The 22,015-nt window shown below is 43.0% G+C and overlaps 1 protein-coding gene across 1 annotated transcript in view; it reads right to left on the bottom strand.

Moving 5' to 3' along the window:
• LOC124596979 overlaps positions 1–18,628 on the bottom strand; it is an 87,542-nt gene extending 68,914 nt beyond the window's left edge. The window contains exons 1-2 of the mRNA XM_047135913.1: positions 18,412–18,628; positions 12,447–12,573 (exon numbers count right to left, since the gene is read on the bottom strand). Of these exons, the coding sequence (XP_046991869.1) occupies positions 12,447–12,573; positions 18,412–18,628 (344 nt within the window). The remainder of the gene's footprint in view (positions 1–12,446; positions 12,574–18,411) is intronic.
• Positions 18,629–22,015: the final 3,387 nt, after the last annotated feature.

Raw genomic sequence — 22,015 nt, 5'->3', positions numbered from 1 at the left:
TTCGGGTTAAACGTGAGTGCTGGTGTTTTCATTACTGTACTCGACACCGTGTTAGGGCCTGACCTCTTAGACAAACTCACAGTATATATAGAAGACATCTTAATAGCAACACCTACTTGCGATGAAAATGTAGATCTTTTAGACAGGATGTTACAGAGGTTTTCAGCAGCTGGTGTTACAGATAACGTTAAGAAATCTAAATTTGTAAGAAAAGACATCAAATTTCTCGGTCACATAATTTCGCCCGCTGGAATAAAGCCTGACCCTGAGAAACTATTAGCGATAAAAAATTTTCCAGTTCCTTGCACAAAGCGATAGCTAAAGGCATTCGTAGGCTTGTGTTCATTTTTCCGCCGGTTCGTTCCGAACCAATTGCTCAATAGCCCTGCATAATTACACCTATTAAAGAAGGACAAACAGTGGAACTGGAGGCAACAGTGCCAAGCTGATTTTGATACTATACAACATGCTTTGGTAAACTCCCATATTTTAGAACATCCTGACATGAGCAAAGATTTTTGTATAGCGGCAGATGATTCATTTTCGGGATTAGGAGCCTGTCTGTTTCAGCTGGACGAACGTGGGGGCACAGACAATGTTGAAGTTATCGGTTTTGCTAGCCGCACACTATCAGAATGCGAACGCAGATATTTCACCACAGAGTTAGAAGCCCTTTCTATTGTGTGGGCATTCAAGAAATTTAATTATTATCTATTTGGCAAACATATAAGAGTCTACAGTGACCACTAGGCTTAAGCTTTTTACTCACATGTAAGTTACTACATAATCGCCATGTGCGGTGGACTTTGTTTTTGCACTCTTACGATTTTGAAATTGTGGTGTCACCACCAGACACCACACTTGCTAGGTGGTAGCCTTTAAATCGGCCGCGGTCCGGTAGTATACGTCGGACCCGCGTGTCGCCACTATCGGTGATTGCAGACCGAGCGCCGCCACACGGCAGGTCTAGAGAGACTTCCTAGCACTCGCCCCAGTTGTACAGCCGACTTTGCTAGCGATGGTTCACTGACAAATTACGCTCTCATTTGCCGAGACGGTAGTTAGCATAGCCTTCAGCTACGTCATTTGCTACGACCTAGCAAGGCGCCATTATCATTTGCTATTAATCTTGTGATGCATGTACCGCCAGACCGATGTTCACCAATTGTGGATTAAAGTTAAGTATTCCAGCAGAAACGTACGTTATTGGCTATATGAATTACCTTTTCCTGTTCCAGACCTCACGCCAGCCTGCGTGAGCTTAAACGCATGTGAAGGGCAAAGACAACGTAATCGCCGATGCACTGTCACGGTTACCCCAAGGATTACCCAGTTTGAAGAGTTGATAGAACAAAACACAGAATTTGAGGGTATGCTCATAAAAGAGACTAAAATTAGAAAATATTTTGTTGGACATGTGTAACAACATGGCGAAATTGCAGGAAGAAGATGAGCGGTGGAAGTAAGTCAGATTTCAATTAAACAATAACCCACCTGCACCTGTACGACAGCATTACAAGTTGTATAAAGATGTGTTCTTCTATAGGAGAAACCTAAGCAGCGATGTGTGGTGTGTTTGTGTACCCGAAGCGTGTAAGAAAAGTTTAATTTGGCATACTCATTTCACTTGGGGACACTACGGTGCCCGCAAGTGCTGTAAAAAGTTGAATGTGTACTGCTATTTTCCCAATATGCTTCGACGCACACAACAAATTTTGAAAACTTGTATTGTTTGTCAAAAAGCTAAGCCTGTCGATCTGAACTGCGAGACAGAGTTACATCCTATTTTACCAAAAAACGCTCTAGAGCTGGTATGCATAGATGCTATGGGTCCTTTACCCTCTGCAAGAGGAGGGGTGAAATATACAATTGGTGTATATGATGTATTTTCGAATTATGTGAAACTGTATGCCACAAAAACAACCGCAGCTAAGCCTATTATTAGGCGTATGCTAAATGACTACTTTCCGTCTGTTGGGAAACCGCAGGCGATCTTATCGGATAATGCAACCAATTTTACATGCCATGCTTGGAAACAATTTCTAAAAGAGCAGCAGGTGAAACAAATTTTGATATCCAAATATAGCCCGCAATCCAACCTCATAGAAAGAGTTTTTCGTGAATTGAACAGGTTTATGAGGACGTATGTAGCTAACAAACAGTCTAAATGGATTGAATACGTAAAGGTTTTTGAACAGGTAGTAAATAATCTTCCGATTTACGAAACAACAGTTACACGGTCGGAATTAATATACAATATGAAAGAAAAGTATGTATGGGTTAACCCCATCCCATCTGTTCCAAGACAACCTGGAGATTTAAATGAAAAGGTAAGACAGGTATTGATCTCTATTACAGAACAAGCTCAACGCCACAAGAAACATTTTGACAAACAGCTACATGGTGTTACCAGATTTGTGGTTCCGTATATTATTGTACATATTCCGCATGACGGATGTTATTTACTTGCGTATCCTCACAATGGTAAAATCAAAGAACTCTGTGCACACAGACTTGAGGAAATTCCACCATGTTTAAGTATCACACTTTATATCTATCTATGCACACGAGTGAAATAAGTAAACTATGGTAAAAAGAAGAAATATGATTAGGTTAAAGTAGGTATATCTTCCTATGCAGTTAGGTGAATCAGAGCATTTCACTACTTCTGTTTACATTTGTCAGTGATTGTGGACTCAATACACAAGCAAGCTAGTGTAACAATACGAGTCAAGATAGATGTAACGGAACTTGAATAGCGTATTTGCCTCTATTGGTAACGGTAGAGAGATCGATCTTTCGGTCCTGTCTGTATATTTCTATATAATATTGCATGAATAAAGGCTGGGCGAGTGTAAAGCTATCGTTAAAAACGCACGCCGAGCGATTTGTTCGGTCATAATAATAATAACATGCTTTTGAATACAATTAAAATATAAAGGCGATACCTGTTTAGTGTTATTGGAAATAATATGTAGTAAATTAATGAGTAAGGTAGCCGATCCTATAAGAAGAGGTAAAATTGGGCGCATTGAGGTCTTTTGTTTTATATCGACGAAGCCGATGACACGGCGTCATTTTTTTCGTTTACTCTTAGAAAAAACAACTAAAGAAGTGCTAATTGTGCATTGTGAAAAAATATAGGGGCGAGTTTTAAATAACTATGGTATACAATCGGAGTAACAAAAGGACATTTAGTTACACGAAATCGCAGATAGTGAAGTGTGGTCATTAAATTGAGTACATCTACAGGGCGGTCAATTCCGGGATAAATCTATACGCATCCCACGAGGGACGCGATAACTTTTACGCGAACTCTCAATAATTGCGGATCGGAGAGAAAAGTGTGTAATTGTCTTACGCCTAACAAACATTCGTGGAGGCGGTGGCTAAACTAGAAGTGTCAATTACAAAATGCTGTATTATTATCATTGACTGTTGGTGTCGAGCAACCAAAACTGTTCATCAAAGGGTTTCGCATATACTCCAATGCGAAATGAAACTGTGAACAAAGTTGCGTTAAATAAAACAGAAGAAACAAGACAGTTTGGTCGTATCTGTTATTATTCCATAAACTGCAACATTTCTTACCGTTGTACGAAGCCTTTATAGATGATCTTTATGACAATTTGCTTCGAAGGGATCTCGTCACGAGTTATGTTTTGGGGACCTGGTCAAGAAGGTGTAGTTCGTAGATCCTAACTACTGCAGCTATTCTGGAATCGGGTGCTACCGTGACCGTTGTGTGTTGTCAATGACTTAGTGTTACCATATCTCATGCTCTAAGATCGACGCGCCTTTCCACTTGGTATAACGGTGCCTCACGGTAACAACGACAACGCCGACGACGAAGAAAGATACGGTAGACTAGGACATACACGTCAATTGATAACTATCAATGTTAACATAGGATGTACTTGGAAGGTTGACTGAATAGTTTCTGATCACAGTGGTATTTTAGTTTTAAGTTTATGTACAAGGGCTTCTGGAGCGAACAATTATCACAGACCTCGGAACGAAGTAGATGTAAGCTTTTTTTTTTTGCTGCTTCTGTTTCATGATCATAAGGTAGAGGGTAAGTTACAGAAAATATTGGACTCCCAAAGGTACATAAGTATACGGCCACGCAAGTACATGCCATGTTGCAGAGAGAATGTATATATTTTTTTTACGTGTCTACACCACTAGGCTTTACTTATGAATATATCGAGCAAAACGATATTAATTTTTTTATGTGCCGATGGTAATATGATTTCTGGCTGCTAATGAAAGTTTAGCGTGTCATACACCATACGCACGACAACCTGATCTAAGTAAAGTGCATCCAAAGATAGAGTTTAGGAATAATTTTAAAAAAACTAGTGATCTTACTGAAATAAAAATAATTTTTCAACTTTATACACACGTTTGAGTGCAAGTACACTGCTGAGGTACGATTTGTAAACATGATATGAGGCATACTTAATAACGTGTCTTCTAGAATAAAGTAAAAGAAATATGTACGAGGTAAGTTAAAGGAAACTGACGGGCAGAGAAATTGGAAAATGCCGAAAAAACCTTAATTCTTTACAGGCGGCGTTCATTGAGATGCTACGAGACTTCAACCGGCGAAGAGAAGCAACTATATTACTCTTATGTCACTACGACTTACGATCTACGTTACAGAATATTACCAAGATCACTTAGAAGTACACTACTTGTCGCTCAGCAACACCAGAAAGTTTTAATAATTGGTCTTATCTTTGGCATGAGAGTACCAAGAATCTATGCTGATTTTAGAGCAATGTATGCACTGATTTTCTCTTATGTTTGCAATATTTTGTCCAATCCGAGTTGGAAACGTTTTGTGAAGAATTAGAGAAAGAAAGGACTTAGGTCACGTTCGATATATAATGTACACGTGCCGGTGATGCAATGATGCACACAAGTAAACATGAACAAACACAGACATAGCCTCTGAAATCAGTATAGCGTATTACGGCCAAGCTTCATTATCAATCTGTTGTTCGTACTGCCTAACATTTTAATTTTTATATTTATGTATGAACCTTAGTATAGTGATTTATTTATGTATGTTTTTTTTAATTTCTTTCTACTTGTTTTTGATGTGTACCATGCGTTGTTACAATCTTGGGTGACGTAAAGATGAAATTCTCCCCCCCACAGTAACTCGCAGGTAGTAAATGAACAGATTTTGCCTCATTTGGAGACAATTTCTAAAAGCACTTCTTGCCTCTCTTATGCCCTGTGAGATGTCAGATAGTATCGCGATTGCGAACTGTAGTACTAGAGGCACGATGTCCTGTGAACACATTCACATACGAACTTCTATAACGAAATATTTTGAGGAATGAGCTATAATCTTTTTCTTTTTTTTTTGGGGGGGGGGGGGGGGGGAGGGGGGAACAGAAAGAAAATCAACGGGACGGTGTATAGTTACCCAACGACAGTGAGTTATTCAGTGTCAGTGACATCTGAGATACACGCATAGGAACCAGTGCGAATACTATTATACCACAAGCCTTCTCCTTCGAAATAAAGAAGATTTGGTAAATCGAGAAAGCCTGTTACGGCACGAGTGTTTGTGCAAAGTATAGGGCAGTGTGCCGTTGGCAAGCTAAATGATAAAGCGCGGTAGTTTCGTAAACTCTACGAACGCTGTACAAAACGCTTCACGGAAATGTATTGTTCGTCGCGTGCGACATCGCTATCCGGCGCTGTTTGCAGGTCTACCAGACTCCAATCGGCGCGTAGCCTGCCGCCAGACTCATTGTTGTGCGTGCGGTTGCTTATAACTGACACATTATTGACTGACAGCGTGAAGCTGGAGGGCAATTTGAATAGGAAGCAAAAATCTACGTTCAAATGGACGCTCACCATCGTGCAAAGAGGCGTAGACACTCGATTTTCTGACCTTCTAAATAAAGTCTTACCACTACAGCTCATGCTTTAAGTCCCACGTTACAAAACAAAATATAATAAACGACACCCATGTTCATTGAACAGTACTCATGTTAGTGTTAAGCTAGAATAAGTACTAATCTCTGTGAATCTCATTTGTTACATGTTGATCTTGCCCATGATGAGACAACTATGAAACCCAGAAAGGGCATTATCAAATAGATCCTGGTATAAAAGAGGAAGTGGAGAGCATAAGCAACTATAAGGAAGAATTTCCCCCTCTTACTACTCCAGATACCCTGCAGCCATACAGCCTGGATCGATACACTAAAATATATGACGTCCTTGTAAAACTTTGTGAAATGTAATGTTATTGTCAACGTGCGATTGAAGATGTTTTTTGTACGTAGGAACAATGACACTGTGAATCGTCGTAAAGAACTGAACTATAAATTTGATCTAGAAGACGATGTAATGTAATTTCCAGGTATTTGATCAAAAAGACGATGTATGTAATGTCCATGTATTTGATGTGAAAGACGATGTAATGTAATATCCATGTATTTGTATCTAAAAGACGATGTAATGTAATATCCATGTATTCGATGTAAAAGGTGATGTAACGTAACATCCATGTATTTAATGTAAAGGACGATGTTGTAATTTTTGTACCTAGTATGTCAGTATTTTGTGTGCCCTAGTGTGTACGTTTTGTTTTCCTTGCTAAGTACCAGTGCCAACAGCAGAACTATATAAACTAAGTGATGAAGAGAACTCCATTAAAGAAGTGAACAAAGCCATTTAAGTACGTGTGTAGAGGAGTCAAGAACTACCAGTGTGTAAAGCGGTTGGGCTCATTGCCCGGAATTCGACATTTCTTCGGACGATTCGCCCAAGGGGGCAATGTAAAGGAATTATATAAATTTTTTTTATGAATATATAGATACTAGTTCAACTACCAGAGATTAATGCGTAAAGCATTTGCTGAACAAAAGAAGCTTTACGCTCTTCGTTTATTAGTGTTAGAATAAGTTATCTTTCGCTGTTATCCTGTCCTAGTGTTAAGAAGTGTTGTGCCATTTCTTACTGATAACATTAGGTTAAATAATGAAGTGATTTTGAAGCAGAGCGATTTCGTCTTTTGTGATACCATGAGTCCCAGCTTCTGAAATTCTGGAAAATTATTACTATTATTTTAATTTTATGTAGAGGATTTAGATGGAGGCGACGATCCTCACGGCGACGCTGCTCAACAGTAGAGGTACGTGAATGTGTTCATCTTTTTCCTTTCGTGGCCGCTACCGTCAATTTCAATATATTTGCCGCGACATTCAGAACCTGCAGTCTTTCTTTTCATTTAATTTCGAAGTCCACGCATGTACGTTTTAAGATGAATAAATGCATTTAACTGTAGTTCTTTTTATCCAGGCCACGGGGATCATTACACTCAAAATGTACGTGCCTCTATCCCGTTCGTTATGTTCACATACATTTGAGTATGTACAAGCGCATCTATATTTCCTACACAGTATTAACGTTTATTATTATTATTATTATTATTGTTATTATTATTATTATTATTGAGCACTCATTCGCGAATGTACGTGTCCTCTTATTTGATGTAGGCAGTCGGCTGTATTCTTTAATAATATTATTTGTAATATTCAGTGGGTTAGTTTCCACACTTGATCTTTGCCTGTGTCGCAACAGCGCTTCACGCGAAATATTTATGACACAACATCCACAATAACTTTTATTTCAAAATTTCGACGTCCGACTGAATAAAGATTTTTCAAACAACAACAATAGCAAAACATAATAATATAAGAGGACGCGTTACAGCCCATTATTAGAAAATTGGTTAAATATGTCGGGCTCATGCCATATAGGACTATCAAGCCTTATTTAATCTATGGAAAGAAGGGCAACTCAATATGTTACAGGTTTGTTTGAACCACGGGAGAGTGTCAGGATGACGCTGAAAACCTAAAATGGCATGCCCATGATCGCTGACGATCGCACGATAGTCTTCTTACAAAGTTTTAAAAGCCTGCATTATGTGAGGAATCTAACAATATACTACAACCCCCGAAGTAAATCTCCCCACTCTTGTGGAGACCGTGAAGAATGGATTAGATTAATATCGCCCACAACGGCAATACCCGTTCCACACGCGAGTGAAACGTGAAGAAGCCTTAGCAATAAGGAGTACAATCGGACTGCCTTGTACCATGCAGTTTTCTGTCGTTCGCAGAGTTCAGATGTAGGGCTTGTCTTCAGTCTGTCTTCTGGCTTCTGTAAAATATCAAACCATTTGTCAAACTTCACTAATCTTGTCAAATATTTGACGCTTTGTCTGAAGGGTTTGCCAACCATAGATCATGGTTGAAGTGATGGAGAAAAATTTTGATTGGCAACAGATGTGGCAAGATGGCGGACGTTGTTTGTGTTGTTTAACGAAAAAGAGTTTTATTGCAGTTTATCTCATGCTGTCGTAAGGTTCCATAATCGTGGAAACTACAGTGACAGATAAAACAAAAGAGCACTGGCAGTAACAAAAATGATAGAGGTATTACACGTTTCTCAGCCATATACAGAGGGGTCCAAAAAAAATTATCCACTGTTTAAAAGTCCATAACTGGCAAACTAATTGACGGAGTTGTCTCATCTTTGCCAGTGTAATAGTTTGTAGTTCCGGCAATCGCCACACAAGCGTTGTATTGCGTTGTTTTGTTTTGTCAGATGACAGTCGCCAGGTAGTGTTTCGTTGTTAGGCGCACCTAGTTACTCGAGTAAACATGGTTGGCGCAAGGCTTACATTCGATGATAGGAAGTCAGTTTTGAAGTGGTATTTTGAGTACGAAAACATTAATGAGGTTCAACGGCAATGGCGAAATGAATATCAAACAGAGCCACCGACACGTTTAACGATTCGTCGCATTCGAGACAAATTTGAAGCCGAAGGCTGTGTTAAAGATGTACACAAACAATGATCTGGACGACCGGTAACAGTAACTCCCGTCGTGTGTTACAACAATTCACTCGCTCACCACAGAAGTCTGTGGGATAGTGTGCCCGTGAAACTGGAGTGAGTCGCTCAAGTGTTTGGCGAATTTTGAAGACAGCAAAGTGGAAGTGCTACGCCCCACGATTGCTACACGCAATGAACGAGGACGACCCAGATCGTAGAATGGAGTACTGCGAGTGGTTTACTAACATGGTGCACAACGATGAAGAATTTGCGGAGATGATTGTGTGGTCTGATGAGGCACAGTTCAAACTCAGTGGTACAGTAAATCGCCACAATTGCTTCTACAGGGCCGACGAAAGTCCGAACGTCCATGTAGACAAAGCCGTGCATTTGCCAGGAGTAAATGTGTGGTGTGGGTTGTCCTACTGGGGCTTGATTGGGCCATTCTTCTTTGACGGCACAGTTACCGGTGAGGTGTAAATTCAGAAGCTTCAAACATCCATTTTACATGCCATCCGAGACTTATATGGAGACGGAAGAGTTTACTTTCAACGAGATGGTTCCCCAGCCCACTACCAAAATCGTATCAGGGCATATCTCGACGACAATCAACCAGGAAGAGGATAGGCCGTAGAGGTGCTGTGGAGTATCCACCACGTTCCCCAGACCTAACTTCTCTGGACTTTTACCTGTGGGTAACACTAAAGGACGTCGTTTATCGACAAAAGCCACGCACATTGGATAAACTTCGAGAATCCATCGTACATTCAAGTGCAAATATCCAACTGAACACCTTGCAGTCAGTAGTTCGTGCTGCATTTCGGCGGCATCGTTTGTGTGCGGATGTTAATGGTGACCATTTCGAACACCTACAGTGATATCTTTAAGTTGAACTTTAAGGTACACTTTCACCAAAAATGAGACAACTCCGTCAATTAGTTTGCAAGTTATGGACTTTTAAACAGTGGATACATTTTTTTGGACTCCTCTGTATTATGCGGGAACGCTTTAAAGGAAATCAATATTTTATGCGCAATATATAGGCGTGACGGCAATAAAATAAGTTCTCCGGTTCGTCCACGAACGGTGTATATGTAGTGTTGGCAGAAAAGCCAACACTGTTTTTCTAGAGGAGGCCGAAATGCACGCGTTTAATTACACGATGACTGGCGTGAGGTCTGGAACAGTTAAAGGAATTAATAGTAGCAAATAAAGTAAGTAGTTGATATAATACTTAACTTTAATCCACAATTGTAGAACATCTCCCTTGATGATACATGCTTCACATAATAAATATCAATTGAATACGGCGCCTTGCTAGGTCGTAGCAAATGTAGCTGAAGGCTATGCTAACTATGGTCTCGGCAAATGAGAGAGTATTTGTCAGTGTAGCTTCGCTAGCAAAGTCGGCTGTACAACTGGGGCGAGTGCCAGGACGTCAACTTCTTAAATTAAACAAACGTTATCAACATTCTGCATCTTTATTCTTCATGTCTACGAATTTATTTCTCAAAATTGGCCTTGTGACGAACACAATTCTCCCAACGAGAGACCAGTTTGTTGATAAATCACTGTAGAATGTTTGACATTGTTGATGGAGCCATACTCTCACTTCTGCTTGCACCACTTCATCACTAGCAAAGTGAAGTCCTCGAAGATGCTCTTTAAGTTTTGCAAACAAACGAAAATCGGATGGTGCCAGGTCGTGACTGTATGGAGGATGATCGGTGACAGTGAACCCGAGCCTTCGGATTGTTGCAGCTGTGCAGCGCTCGCGTGTGGTGTGGCATTGTCATGCTGAAGGACAGCGTGCTCCACGTGTGGACGAACTTTTCAAATTCGAAACTCGATTACAGCACTCATAGTTACATTCCACACCGCCATGTTACACTCTACAATTCGGAGCTCTCTATGGTGACATGAAGAATAAAGATGTAAAGTGTTAAAAACGTTTATTTTATTTAAAAAGCATTAAGAGTTTTCATGCAAACAATTCGGAGACATTACTTTTCAGTACAACCTCGTACAACCATAATAACCGGCCGAGCCATCCATCGTTGTCAAAAATGTGTTGCATTGCAATGTGAACATTTAGAGAACCGCCAAGTTCAGTAAAGCAGTTTTTTTCGAAGTGATAATCAAAACGTTATGATTCCCCCTCGTACGTAAATAAAGAAAATAAGTCAGTGCACTAACAGTACAACGCCACCTGTTTACAGTACACACTAACGAGAGACGGTGGGGCAGCAATGCTGAGTCAGGACACTTGCTAGTATGCAGTTACATGTTGCATTAGTCACGCTGCACGTTATATAAAAATGACATGGAACTAGTTAGTTTATCGAATGTTAACTTAGTTGGTATTTAAATGTGGCTGCATGCTGACCATTTAGAGATGAACTCACGTAACAGAAAACAATATTTAGTGCACTAAAAAGGTAAAAGTTCTAAATGAAAATTCGTCTACGGAATAACACGAGTCCTACAGAGGGAACTGCTAGGGCTTACTTTCAAATTTAACTTTCCTGTCAGTGAGCATTTAATATCATTGCGTAAGTGATTGATAATATCACCATCAGCGTTATTCGCTGCTTTCTGAGCTAAAGTCGTTTTGAATTAAGAGTAATGAAGGTCATTTATTCTTCTAATATTGGAATTATGAATGTGGTCTCTAAATGGATTATTTGAATCAAATTTGACGAGAGGAAGTACATTGATGAGCCACCTGCTTAATAGCTAGTTTGTCCGTCTTGGAACGAAATACATCTCTGACTCTGTGTATCAGGGATCCGACAGTTTATTGGTAAGTTTGTGGGGATGTGTGGCATTAGACGTCAACTCGTAGGACACGCTGATTTGTGTAGGCGATGGCAGCGCCCGATAGCGTCCCAGATGAGCGCCTTAGGATTTATATCAGTCGAATTTGGTCGCCGAGACACCAACGTGAGTTCAGTGTAATGCTCCTCAAACCAGTGTAGCACGGTTCTGGTTCCGAGATGTGGACAGTTATACTGTTGAAAGATGTCGCGGTGGGCAGTGGTCATAATGTTTGACTTATCAGTGTACGTACTGCGATACTGTAGTTACAATATCAAATTCCTTAAGCAGTTTTTTTAGTAGGTGATCGAGGGCGACTGTTATTTACGTGCGCCCATAGATTGCTCAAGTGGGTTTAAGACACATTGAAAGTAAAAGTAGCGGTTGCTCGAGTTGGATTAAAAATTAAAAGATATAACACGCGAAATGGGACAATTCGGCGAGTAACACCATATTGAACACAATGTGGAATGCATAATGTAAAAAAATAGACGAATTCAAGATTTTTAATTGAAGACAGTTTGGAAATAAGCTCTTGTATTGTTCTACATCCTTACATTTCCACATCATCCAGTGGGTGAACGACTTTTGCTTTCGCTTCTTTGTTAATGGAAAGACGTTTTTTAATTATAGGTCCTAAAAAATACTGTAATACAAATATGGTACCGGAAAGATCACATCAGCAATAATGACACGTAAACTGCGAGGTGCAGGCGGAGTCAGTCACAGAGAGACAAACGAAGGCTGCGGTACTTACGCATGCGCAACGTATCTGGTGGCCTCCTCGGCAACCAGCGCCACCTTGGTGAGGTTCCGCGCCCAGCTCTTGCTGGCGTGCGAGGCGCCCATGAACCAGGCCGCGCTTCCTGGCAGCTGCCTCACACCTGCAAATACAGCGCACGTCGTAACGGGGACTTCAAAACTAGTCTGCTGCTTGCCACAACGATTTAATTTACTCTCATCCATCATCACCATCATCATCATTTCAATCATCATCCAACCTGTTTCATAAAACTAGAACAACTGAAATGTTCCCAACATTCAGTTTTCGGTTGGCCTCTCCTAAAAATCGTCAGGCGCACTTTTTCTGGTGTCTCGGCAGATATTTGCAATTTTGTTTTTGCAACGTGTAGCTGGAGCCGGCCCAAACCAATACTGCTAGTGACATGTTTTATACGACCGCTAGTGTCAACGGAAAGCGTCAGTTTGTTTCCAATTACAAACAAAATGATTTTTAAAGCGGAATTTTACGTGCCCCTAAGATAGAGCGATCCCAGGTTAGTCTACTTTGATTTATGTTTTGTAGATATGTATTAATAGGGACACTAAAACACAGAGAGTGTCCAGTGCTCCAGCAGCGAGACACCGCGCTGGATAGCGCTGACTGCTACCGCCAAGCATGCAGCGGTCCAGAATCGCTGCTGGATTGCTCTTTATTCTTCGTGCTGTACTGTCCCTGTTAATAGCTAGGTATCGACAAACCAGATATCGCATTAGACTAATTTAGGATCGCTCTATCGAATGGGGGCATAAAATTGCGGTTTAAAAATCATGTTGTTTGTAATTGGAAACAAATTGACGTTTTCCACTGACACTAGCGGTCGCATGAAACGCGTCACGAGCAGTATTTTTTTGGGCCGGCTCCAGCTACACATTGTAAAAACTAAATTGCAGATATCTGCCGAAACACCAGAGAAAAATCAGCCCGACTACTCTTAGGAGAGACATCCTGTATACTGATAAGCATTAAATTTATTCTGACATGATACGTTTCAAAAATATACGTTCTGGTACAGAACAATATAAAAGCATTTTTTGTCTACCTGAAGGCAACTTTTGGACCAGTGTAATGTCTCAGAAGCAGGCAGAAAGGAACTACAAGTATTGGGGTGTATTGTGATATATTTGGTAACCATGGTGTAGGGGTAGGGTCGTTGACAATGAAACAAAGTCGTGGATCCTTGGTTGAGTACCAACCACTGCTTAGATTTTGAATAAAAACCATTACTGCCAGTACAAGGGGCCATCCTCAGTCACCAACGCCTTGTCAGGGAATTTACTTGCTCTTTGGCGGGGAAACTACCCATAAAGGACGAAGAAAAAGCAATGATCTACGGCATGAGTTTGCAGAAGCCAATGGAAACCACTGTATTATATATACACTGTTTGATAAGAAACGTGAAGGATCCAGAAGACATGTTTGTTTGTCAATATAACTTTGGACTCGTACACATCATCACCAGATACATAAATGATTAGAGCTGCAATTCTCTGTGACAGATGTAACGGTCACATGAGTGCATTAATGTTGTTCGCGTTGTTACAAGGCCTGGTAGGTATACAAGGGACATGAACAGCGTCAGATATTGACTGATCACTGCGAAGGACACGGAGATGCCATCTACTCCTGTGAGATAGTGTTGACAGCACCAGACAAAGTTTCAGAGGCGATCCATTGTGTTCTCGTTTCAGCCGGCTGGTCGAACGTGCAATATCTGTATTTGTGGGGCATTCAGATGTGACAGTGGCCCAATGTTGGACAGCTCGGGACGTGGTGACAGGTGTACTCGTTGTCAGGGTTCCAGTCGACCACGTCTGACCACCACAAGAGAGGGTCATCGTGTTGTGCACCAATTTCATCGTAACCCCTTCACATCTGCATCTGTCACCCAAGAGCAAGTAATGGACTCGCTGCAGTTTTCGGTATCATCCTGCGATAGTAACAACCGGTAGAGGGAATTACCGTCCCATCCATAGGCTGTTGTTAACATGAAATACAAACAAACGACTGCATATGGAGTGCTGCCGTGACAGGGAAGCGTGGGCTGTTGATGAATGGCGTCGCACTGTGTTGAGCAATGAATCGAAGTTCTGCTCTACTCTGGATGACAATCATTGTGGCATATGGTGGCGATTCGGGGAGCGGCCCAATTTTTTTCAATGTTTGGAAAATCACAGCAGTGTAACTTCTGGTGTCATGGCGTGGGGAGCCATCGGGTAAGACTTCAGATCACACGGCTGGTAGTGCTGAGGGCACAACGCTACGTCTTCACGTACTTCCTGCGTCCTCATGTGTTACAGTATCATGGTGCCATTTTTCAACAGAAGAATGCAGTCCCACCCATGGCATGTGTCTGTTTGAACAGCGCGTGATGTTGAGGTACTCCTGTGGCCAGCAATATCTCTAGATCTGTCCCCAATTGATCGAGTGTGGGACCAGTTCCGACGTCAGCCCTTCCCATTGCCATTATCCTGGATATCAAGGGCCAGTTACAACAGTTGTGGGCCAGCTAGCCTCAAGAGAGGATACAATAGCTTTATGGCGCCCTTCACAATCGAAACAGTGCACGCATCTAAGCTAGAGTGTGTACAACGCCATACTAATAAGCGGGCGCATACTGACTAGTTCTTTGTAAATTTCACTCGATTTTTTAATCACTGAAAGAACATCAGATACCCTCTCTACCTGTGAAGTTTCATTTCATTTCTTCCGCCTCTTCTGGGTGCTTCACTTTTTTCTGTCAGGCAGAGTATGTGAAGCGTGTCTCAGGAAATGTGGCCTGTAGCTCAAGAACTGTGAGGTTGATCTCTTTTTTGGCAAAAGATCGCTGATTGGTCTCCCATCTGGATCTGCAGGAGGGGATTTCCAAGCGGAAGATTATCAGCTGTACAGTCCTACTTTACAATCAGCAGATAGCAAGATAGAATGAGTGAACGAGGGAATTGTACAGATAATTCAGTATGTAAAAGGAGACAAAAAGATGTAATGGCCTGGATGATTGGAACTTTCTAGTAAAGACGCAAGAGTTACAGGAGAATTCGTCCACTTTTGACGGCGTGATGTTATTACTAACCAATGAGTTATAAGTCGAATAACAATGTAAAATTTCTTAGTTAAAAGATCATTGTCAAGAATTAAAAATAAATACACACTAAGCTTAGCTTATCAAACAACTATTGTCAATTAAGAAGCGTTAAAAATACACCCCTGGAAATTGAAATAAGAACACCGTGAATTCATTGTCCCAGGAAGGGGAAACTTTATTGACACATTCCTGGGGTCAGATACATCACATGATCACACTGACAGAACCACAGGCGCATAGACACAGGCAACAGAGCATCCACAATGTCGGCACTAGTACAGTGTATATCCACCTTTCGCAGCAATGCAGGCTGCTATTCTCCCATGGAGACGATCGTAGAGATGCTGGATGTAGTCCTGTGGAACGGCTTGCCATGCCATTTCCACCTGGCGCCTCAGTTGGACCAGCGTTCGTGCTGGACGTGCAGACCGCGTGAGACGACGCTTCATCCAGTCCCAAACATGCTCAATGGGGGACAGATCCGGAGATCTTGCTGGCCAGGGTAGTTGACTTACACCTTCTAGAGCACGTTGGGTGGCACGGGATACACGCGGACGTGCATTGTCCTGTTGGAACAGCAAGTTCCCTTGCCGGTCTAGGAATGGTAGAACGATGGGTTCTATGACGGTTTGGATGTACCGTGCACTATTCAGTGTCCCCTCAACGATCACCAGTGGTGTACGGCCAGTGTAGGAGATCGCTCCCCACACCATGATGCCGGGTGTTGGCCCTGTGTGCCTCGGTCGTATGCAGTCCTGATTGTGGCGCTCACCTGCACGGCGCCAAACACGCATACGACCATCATTGGCACCAAGGCAGAAGCGACTCTCATCGCTGAAGACGACACGTCTCCATTCGTCCCTCCATTCACGCCTGTCGCGACACCACTGGAGGCGGGCTGCACGATGTTGGGGCGTGAGCGGAAGACGGCCTAACGGTGTGCGGGACCGTAGCCCAGCTTCATGGAGACGGTTGCGAATGGTCCTCGCCGATACCCCAGGAGCAACAGTGTCCCTAATTTGCTGGGAAGTGGCGGTGCGGTCCCCTACGGCACTGCGTAGGATCCTACGGTCTTGGCGTGCATCCGTGCGTCGCTGCGGTCCGGTCCCAGGTCGACGGGCACGTGCACCTTCCGCCGACCACTGGCGACAACATCGATGTACTGTGGAGACCTCACGCCCCACGTGTTGAGAAATTCGGCGGTACGTCTACCCGGCCTCCCGCATGCCCACTACACGCCCTCGCTCAAAGTCCGTCAACTGCACATACGGTTCACGTCCACGCTGTCGCGGCATGCTACCAGTGTTAAAGACTGCGATGGAGCTCCGTATGCCACGGCAAACTGGCTGACACTGACGGCGGCGGTGCACAAATGCTGCGCAGCTAGCGCCATTCGACGGCCAACACCGCGGTTCCTGGTGTGTCCGCTGTGCCGTGCGTGTGATCATTGCTTGTACAGCCCTCTCGCAGTGTCCGGAGCAAGTATGGTGGGTCTGACACACCGGTGTCAATGTGTTCTTTTTTCCATTTCCAGGAGTGTATTTAAATATGTAAGATAAATGAACTTCGGTTTGGCAGTACATGGGTTGCCCTCTCAAGGCCTGTTAGTGATCCATTTGGAACCACTGATTGCCATGGTGAAGTTGGACGCCGTTCCAAAGATGAGGCAGCAGTCTTCTTTCCACTGAAGTTGTTGTAAATTCGGTAGGCAAACTAGTGGTTGCCATTGTGAGGACAAACGCCAGTGCAAAGATGTGGCAGCAGGCTTCTTTCTAATGAAGTTGTTGCGAAAGTGGAATGGTGAAGACTGTCACGTGAGACGATGTATTATTGAGCAGCAAATGTCATGAAACGATTTTCAATGAGTAGGCTGCAATAATCTTTAGCTGACATGTATACTAAATGCTGCACAAATACAATACGAAGTAGTTGTCCATATCAATGAAATATGGTCTATGAAGTTCGTATGTAAAATACATGTGACAATTTTTAAAAAGCTTTGCTATTCCTTAAGTTGTATGCCAGTCTTATAAACAAATAAAATAATAAAAATGGAAGGAATTTAAAATTATAATACTATGAGCCATAGTGTCAAAAATAAAAGGGTGTGAAATAGCAATTATGCAGTCTAAAAGTCGTTATAATTTTAAAAAATTTTAAAAAACAAAGGACAGAAGAGTGAACATTTTAAAGTAGATCATCGGAAATGTTTGTCTTTGAATTGAAGTTGTTCTTTAAAAACAGAGAATGGATTACTTTTGTGAAGTGAAAAGATTTAAATTTCTTCTAAAGTATTTAGCAGTAGTCCTTTTGGCACAGTATGTAATATTTTCAAATTGTTAGAAATGCAACCCTCAGAATGTTTGTATCCATCAAGATGTTGGCCAAATATTGATTTGGTACGTGCAGTATCAGTAGAATGTTCCTTGAAACGTGTTAGAAAGTTACGGCCAGTTTGGCCGATATACTGTTTCTCACAGTCATTACATATTATTTTGTAAACGCCTGACTTTTGGTATATATTTGAGTCCCCATTATGTGTCCCCATTATGTTCCACGACAGCGACACATTTTAGGTCACAATAATCAGTAGTAGATCATTTCAGATGTCAAGAGAATTACCGTTGAGCTATGTATGCGTGGCTGTGACGAATCGTTACTGAGAGTAGTCAGATCACGTAACAGTCTTGCTTCCTCTGGGTTGTAGCCGTTTGTAGAGAGGGCATGTTTAATCAGGGCAATTTCGAGAGGCAGTTTAATGTCCATTACTACTAGACATCGTGTAATATTTGTGAAGAGCCGCCCTATAATTTGTCGATGGAGCTTGGGTGTAGCGGCAGCCGCAGGCGGACTCACCCCTGGAGTGTATGGCGGGCTCGAGCCGGTCGAAGCGGTCTGCGAGCGCGGCGCCGGCCCTGGCCACGTGTCCGGCCACCTCGGCGGCGGGGATGGCCGGCATGAGGACGCGCGGCGCCGCCGGCAGCGGTGCGATCTCCACGGGAGGGTGCAGGTGCTGCGTGTGCGTGTGGCCCGGAGACGCGCCCGCCAAGGGGAGCGGCCACAGTGCCGCCATCACCACCAGCAGCCACCTGCAACACCACCTGTCTGTACACCCGCTGCTCTGCACCGCGGAGGCGTCGCCAAGACAAACACACAGTGCTCGATCTTACACCCAAACCTGCAGGTGTAAGACACTCAGACCGGTACCAAACGTTGTATGTGTATACAGTATTAACCGAAACACCGACTTGGTTCGTACTATGTGCTGTCGTCCAGTACAACATGTGTAAACGGTAATTAAAAGTAACACCAGAACTACGGAGCACAGAAAAACCGTATTTCTGAGACACTGTTTCGTAGATTTCGCGTGGGTGAGCTGGTAGAGCGTGCGGTCGTCGTACCGAGAGTCTCGCGTTCGTACGGCACTGATGAAAATTTGTTTTAACTCTTTACGCATGAAACTCTTATATGGGAGGACATTTTCTTGGCATGTAAAAGGACGCTACGGTGTTTGTAGCACTGTTCTTTTGGCAGTCTGCTTTCACTTCGTTAGTTAAAAGGCATCAGCGAATCACAAATTTAGCATTGGAGGGCAGCGTGGAGGGTAAAAATCGTAGAGGGAGACCAAGAGACGAATACACTAAGCAGATTCAGAAGGATGTAGGTTGCAGTAAGTACTGGGAGATGAAGAAGCTTGCACAGGATAGAGTACCATGGAGAGCTGCATCAAACCAGTCTCAGGACTGAAGACCACAACAACAACAAGTTAAAAGTAGCAAACATATAGAATACATTTGTCTAGATAGGTGTGCTGTTTTGTCTGACGTGTGCAACACAAGACAGCACCTGTGATGAAACAGCTGGTGCATTTTTAGTTTCACAGGATAAACATAATCAGTGGAATGTAGAATACAGTAACAATTACATCACACTTGCGGAAGTATTAACAGTCCCGTGTAACTCTCTCACGCATAATACAGCAAAAATGGTCATCATTGGGGTAGAACCAAGCACCCTTGGTACGACGACCTAACGCTGTACCAACTTCCTGACAGAAACTATACATATTATTCACCCACAGTTATGCTTCTCCTGTGCTCTGTAGTTCTGGGATTGCTTTTAATTAACGTTTACGCCCGTTCTGCTGAACGAGAGCACCTAGTACGAAATAAACCGGAGTTTTTGGTTGATACTCTATCGACAAACAACGTTTGGTGTAAGGTGGCGTGGTCTCCTGACCATTTCTTACATATTCCCACCTCACCATTGTATTCTGCGTATCAATACGTTTCATTCGAGCCCAAACTCGATGGGGTAGAGTCAATTTTACGTATTTCCTATTAATCGATATGCAAATCTAATACATAAATCGCAAGTGCACTCCGAGATTAAAAAGTCGAGGCTGGCGTACACAAACATTCAAGACACGATGGCCACAGGAGTTTTTGTTTGGTGGAGGCAACGAGCCCGCTGGGAAGTCCGTAGGAGGGTGGGTTAGCACACAACCAGCCAATCACCCACAGACCAAAAAAGTTTTCGCCAGAGAAAAGGGATAATGGCCTGCGTGTTCACCTTAAAAGCAAAACCCGCTGTATTATTTGGGAGAGCCCCAGCATACGCATTTTTTGACGGACCTAGTGCGCAGTTTCAGAGTTCTCACTAGTGGACAGTAAATGCCTAACGCAGATGCTACATATTCCCAGATTGTTTGGCTCAGCCATTCTCCTGTTTGTAAGAGCAACGCTGATTGGTGGACTATTTCTGACGCGATGAGCTAGAGGAGTGAGGGAAGGACAGAGGATGATATACCCTTTCGCTTTTTGCATGGAGGGATGTCGTTCCGGTGACGCTCTTGTAGCGGGAGCGAGTGCGCTCGTGCGTGTATGCAGAGAGCGAGGAACAAAGTCTCTACTCACTACTGCACTGAGAGATCACCTCTGTCGCTAGCGAATTGGAGTGATACTCTATATTGAGTCGCTTGCGATTAAGCGTTTGTTCACTGTGTTGGCAGCAACACTTAATGTGTGGTGTGAACACAGACAGAGTATTAGTTAGCGCCTGAGTGCGAACATTGAGTGGCATTGAGGTGGACTGGTTATGTGACCGGTGTACCACACCAATAGTTACACTAGGGGCAGATAGGAGTCCTTGGCTTGATCAAGGCTTAGTGAGAGTTCGATTGGCAAAGGTCAATCCAGATAGAAAGATATAGTTTTATTATTTTTCAGCGGCAACGACGCAGGCAGCAGTCGTCGCAGCTCACGGTATTGTGCGCTACAGCGTAGACGAGCCCCATCTTTTCTCCATTAGAAATAACATACTTCATTCACGTCACTCCATTACATTTCTCATGCGAGAACCTCGACCGTACTTAGAAAAATTCAGTCGGATAATTATTCAAGTTGAGTAGGCACGGCTCTCAGCCATTCTGCCGAGTAAATAAGATTCTTAAAGAAAATGGATAAAAGAGCTTCCCCAAACTTTGTACACTGGGTGTCACAAAAAGGTACGGCCAAACTTTCAGGAAACATTCCTCACACACGAATAAAGAAAAGATGTTATGCGGACATGTGTCCGGAAACGCTTAATTTCCGTGTTAGAGCTCATTTTAGTTTCGTCAGTATGTACTGTACTTCGTCGATTCACCGCCAGTTGGCCCAATTGAAGGAAGGTAATGTTGACTTCGGTGCTTGTGTTGACATGCGACTCACTGCTCTACAGTACTAGCATCAAGCACATCAGTACGCAGCATCAACAGGTTAGTGTTCATCACGAACATGGTTTTGCAGTCAGTGCAATGTTTACAAATGCGGAGTTGGCAGATGCCCGTTTGATGTATGGATTAGCATGGGGCAATAGCCGTGGCGCGGTACGTTTGTATCGAGACAGATTTCCAGAACGAAGGTGTCCCGACAGGAAGGCGTTCGAAGCAATTGATCGGCGTCTTAGGGAGCACGGAACAATCCAGCCTATGACTCGCGACTGGGGAAGACCTGGAACGACGAGGACACCTGCAATGGACGAGGCAATTCTTCGTGCAGTTGACGATAACCCTAATGTCAGCGTCAGAGAAATTGCTGCTGTACAAGGTAACGTTGACCACGTCACTGTATGGAGAGTGCTACGGGGGAACCAGTTGTTTCCGTATCATGTACAGCGCGTGCAGGCACTATCAGCAGCCGATTAGCCTCCACGGGTACACTTCTGCGAATGGTTCATCCAACAATGTGTCAATCCTCATTTCAGTGCAAATGTGCTCTTTATGGATGAGGCTTCATTCCAACGTGATCAAATTGTAAAGTTTCACAATCAACATGTGTGGGCTGACGAGAATCCGCACGCAATTGTGCTATCACGTCATCGACACAGATTTTCTGTGAACGTTTGGGCAGGCATTGTTGGTGATGTCTTGATTGGGCCCCATGTTCTTCCACCTACGCTCAATGGAGCACGTTATCAT

This window comes from Schistocerca americana, chromosome 1 (genome assembly GCF_021461395.2).
Source record: "Schistocerca americana isolate TAMUIC-IGC-003095 chromosome 1, iqSchAmer2.1, whole genome shotgun sequence".
NCBI classification, from domain to species: domain Eukaryota; kingdom Metazoa; phylum Arthropoda; class Insecta; order Orthoptera; family Acrididae; genus Schistocerca; species Schistocerca americana.
Note: the sequence above shows the minus strand (reverse complement) of the source record. Positions and strands in the feature narration are given on the sequence as shown.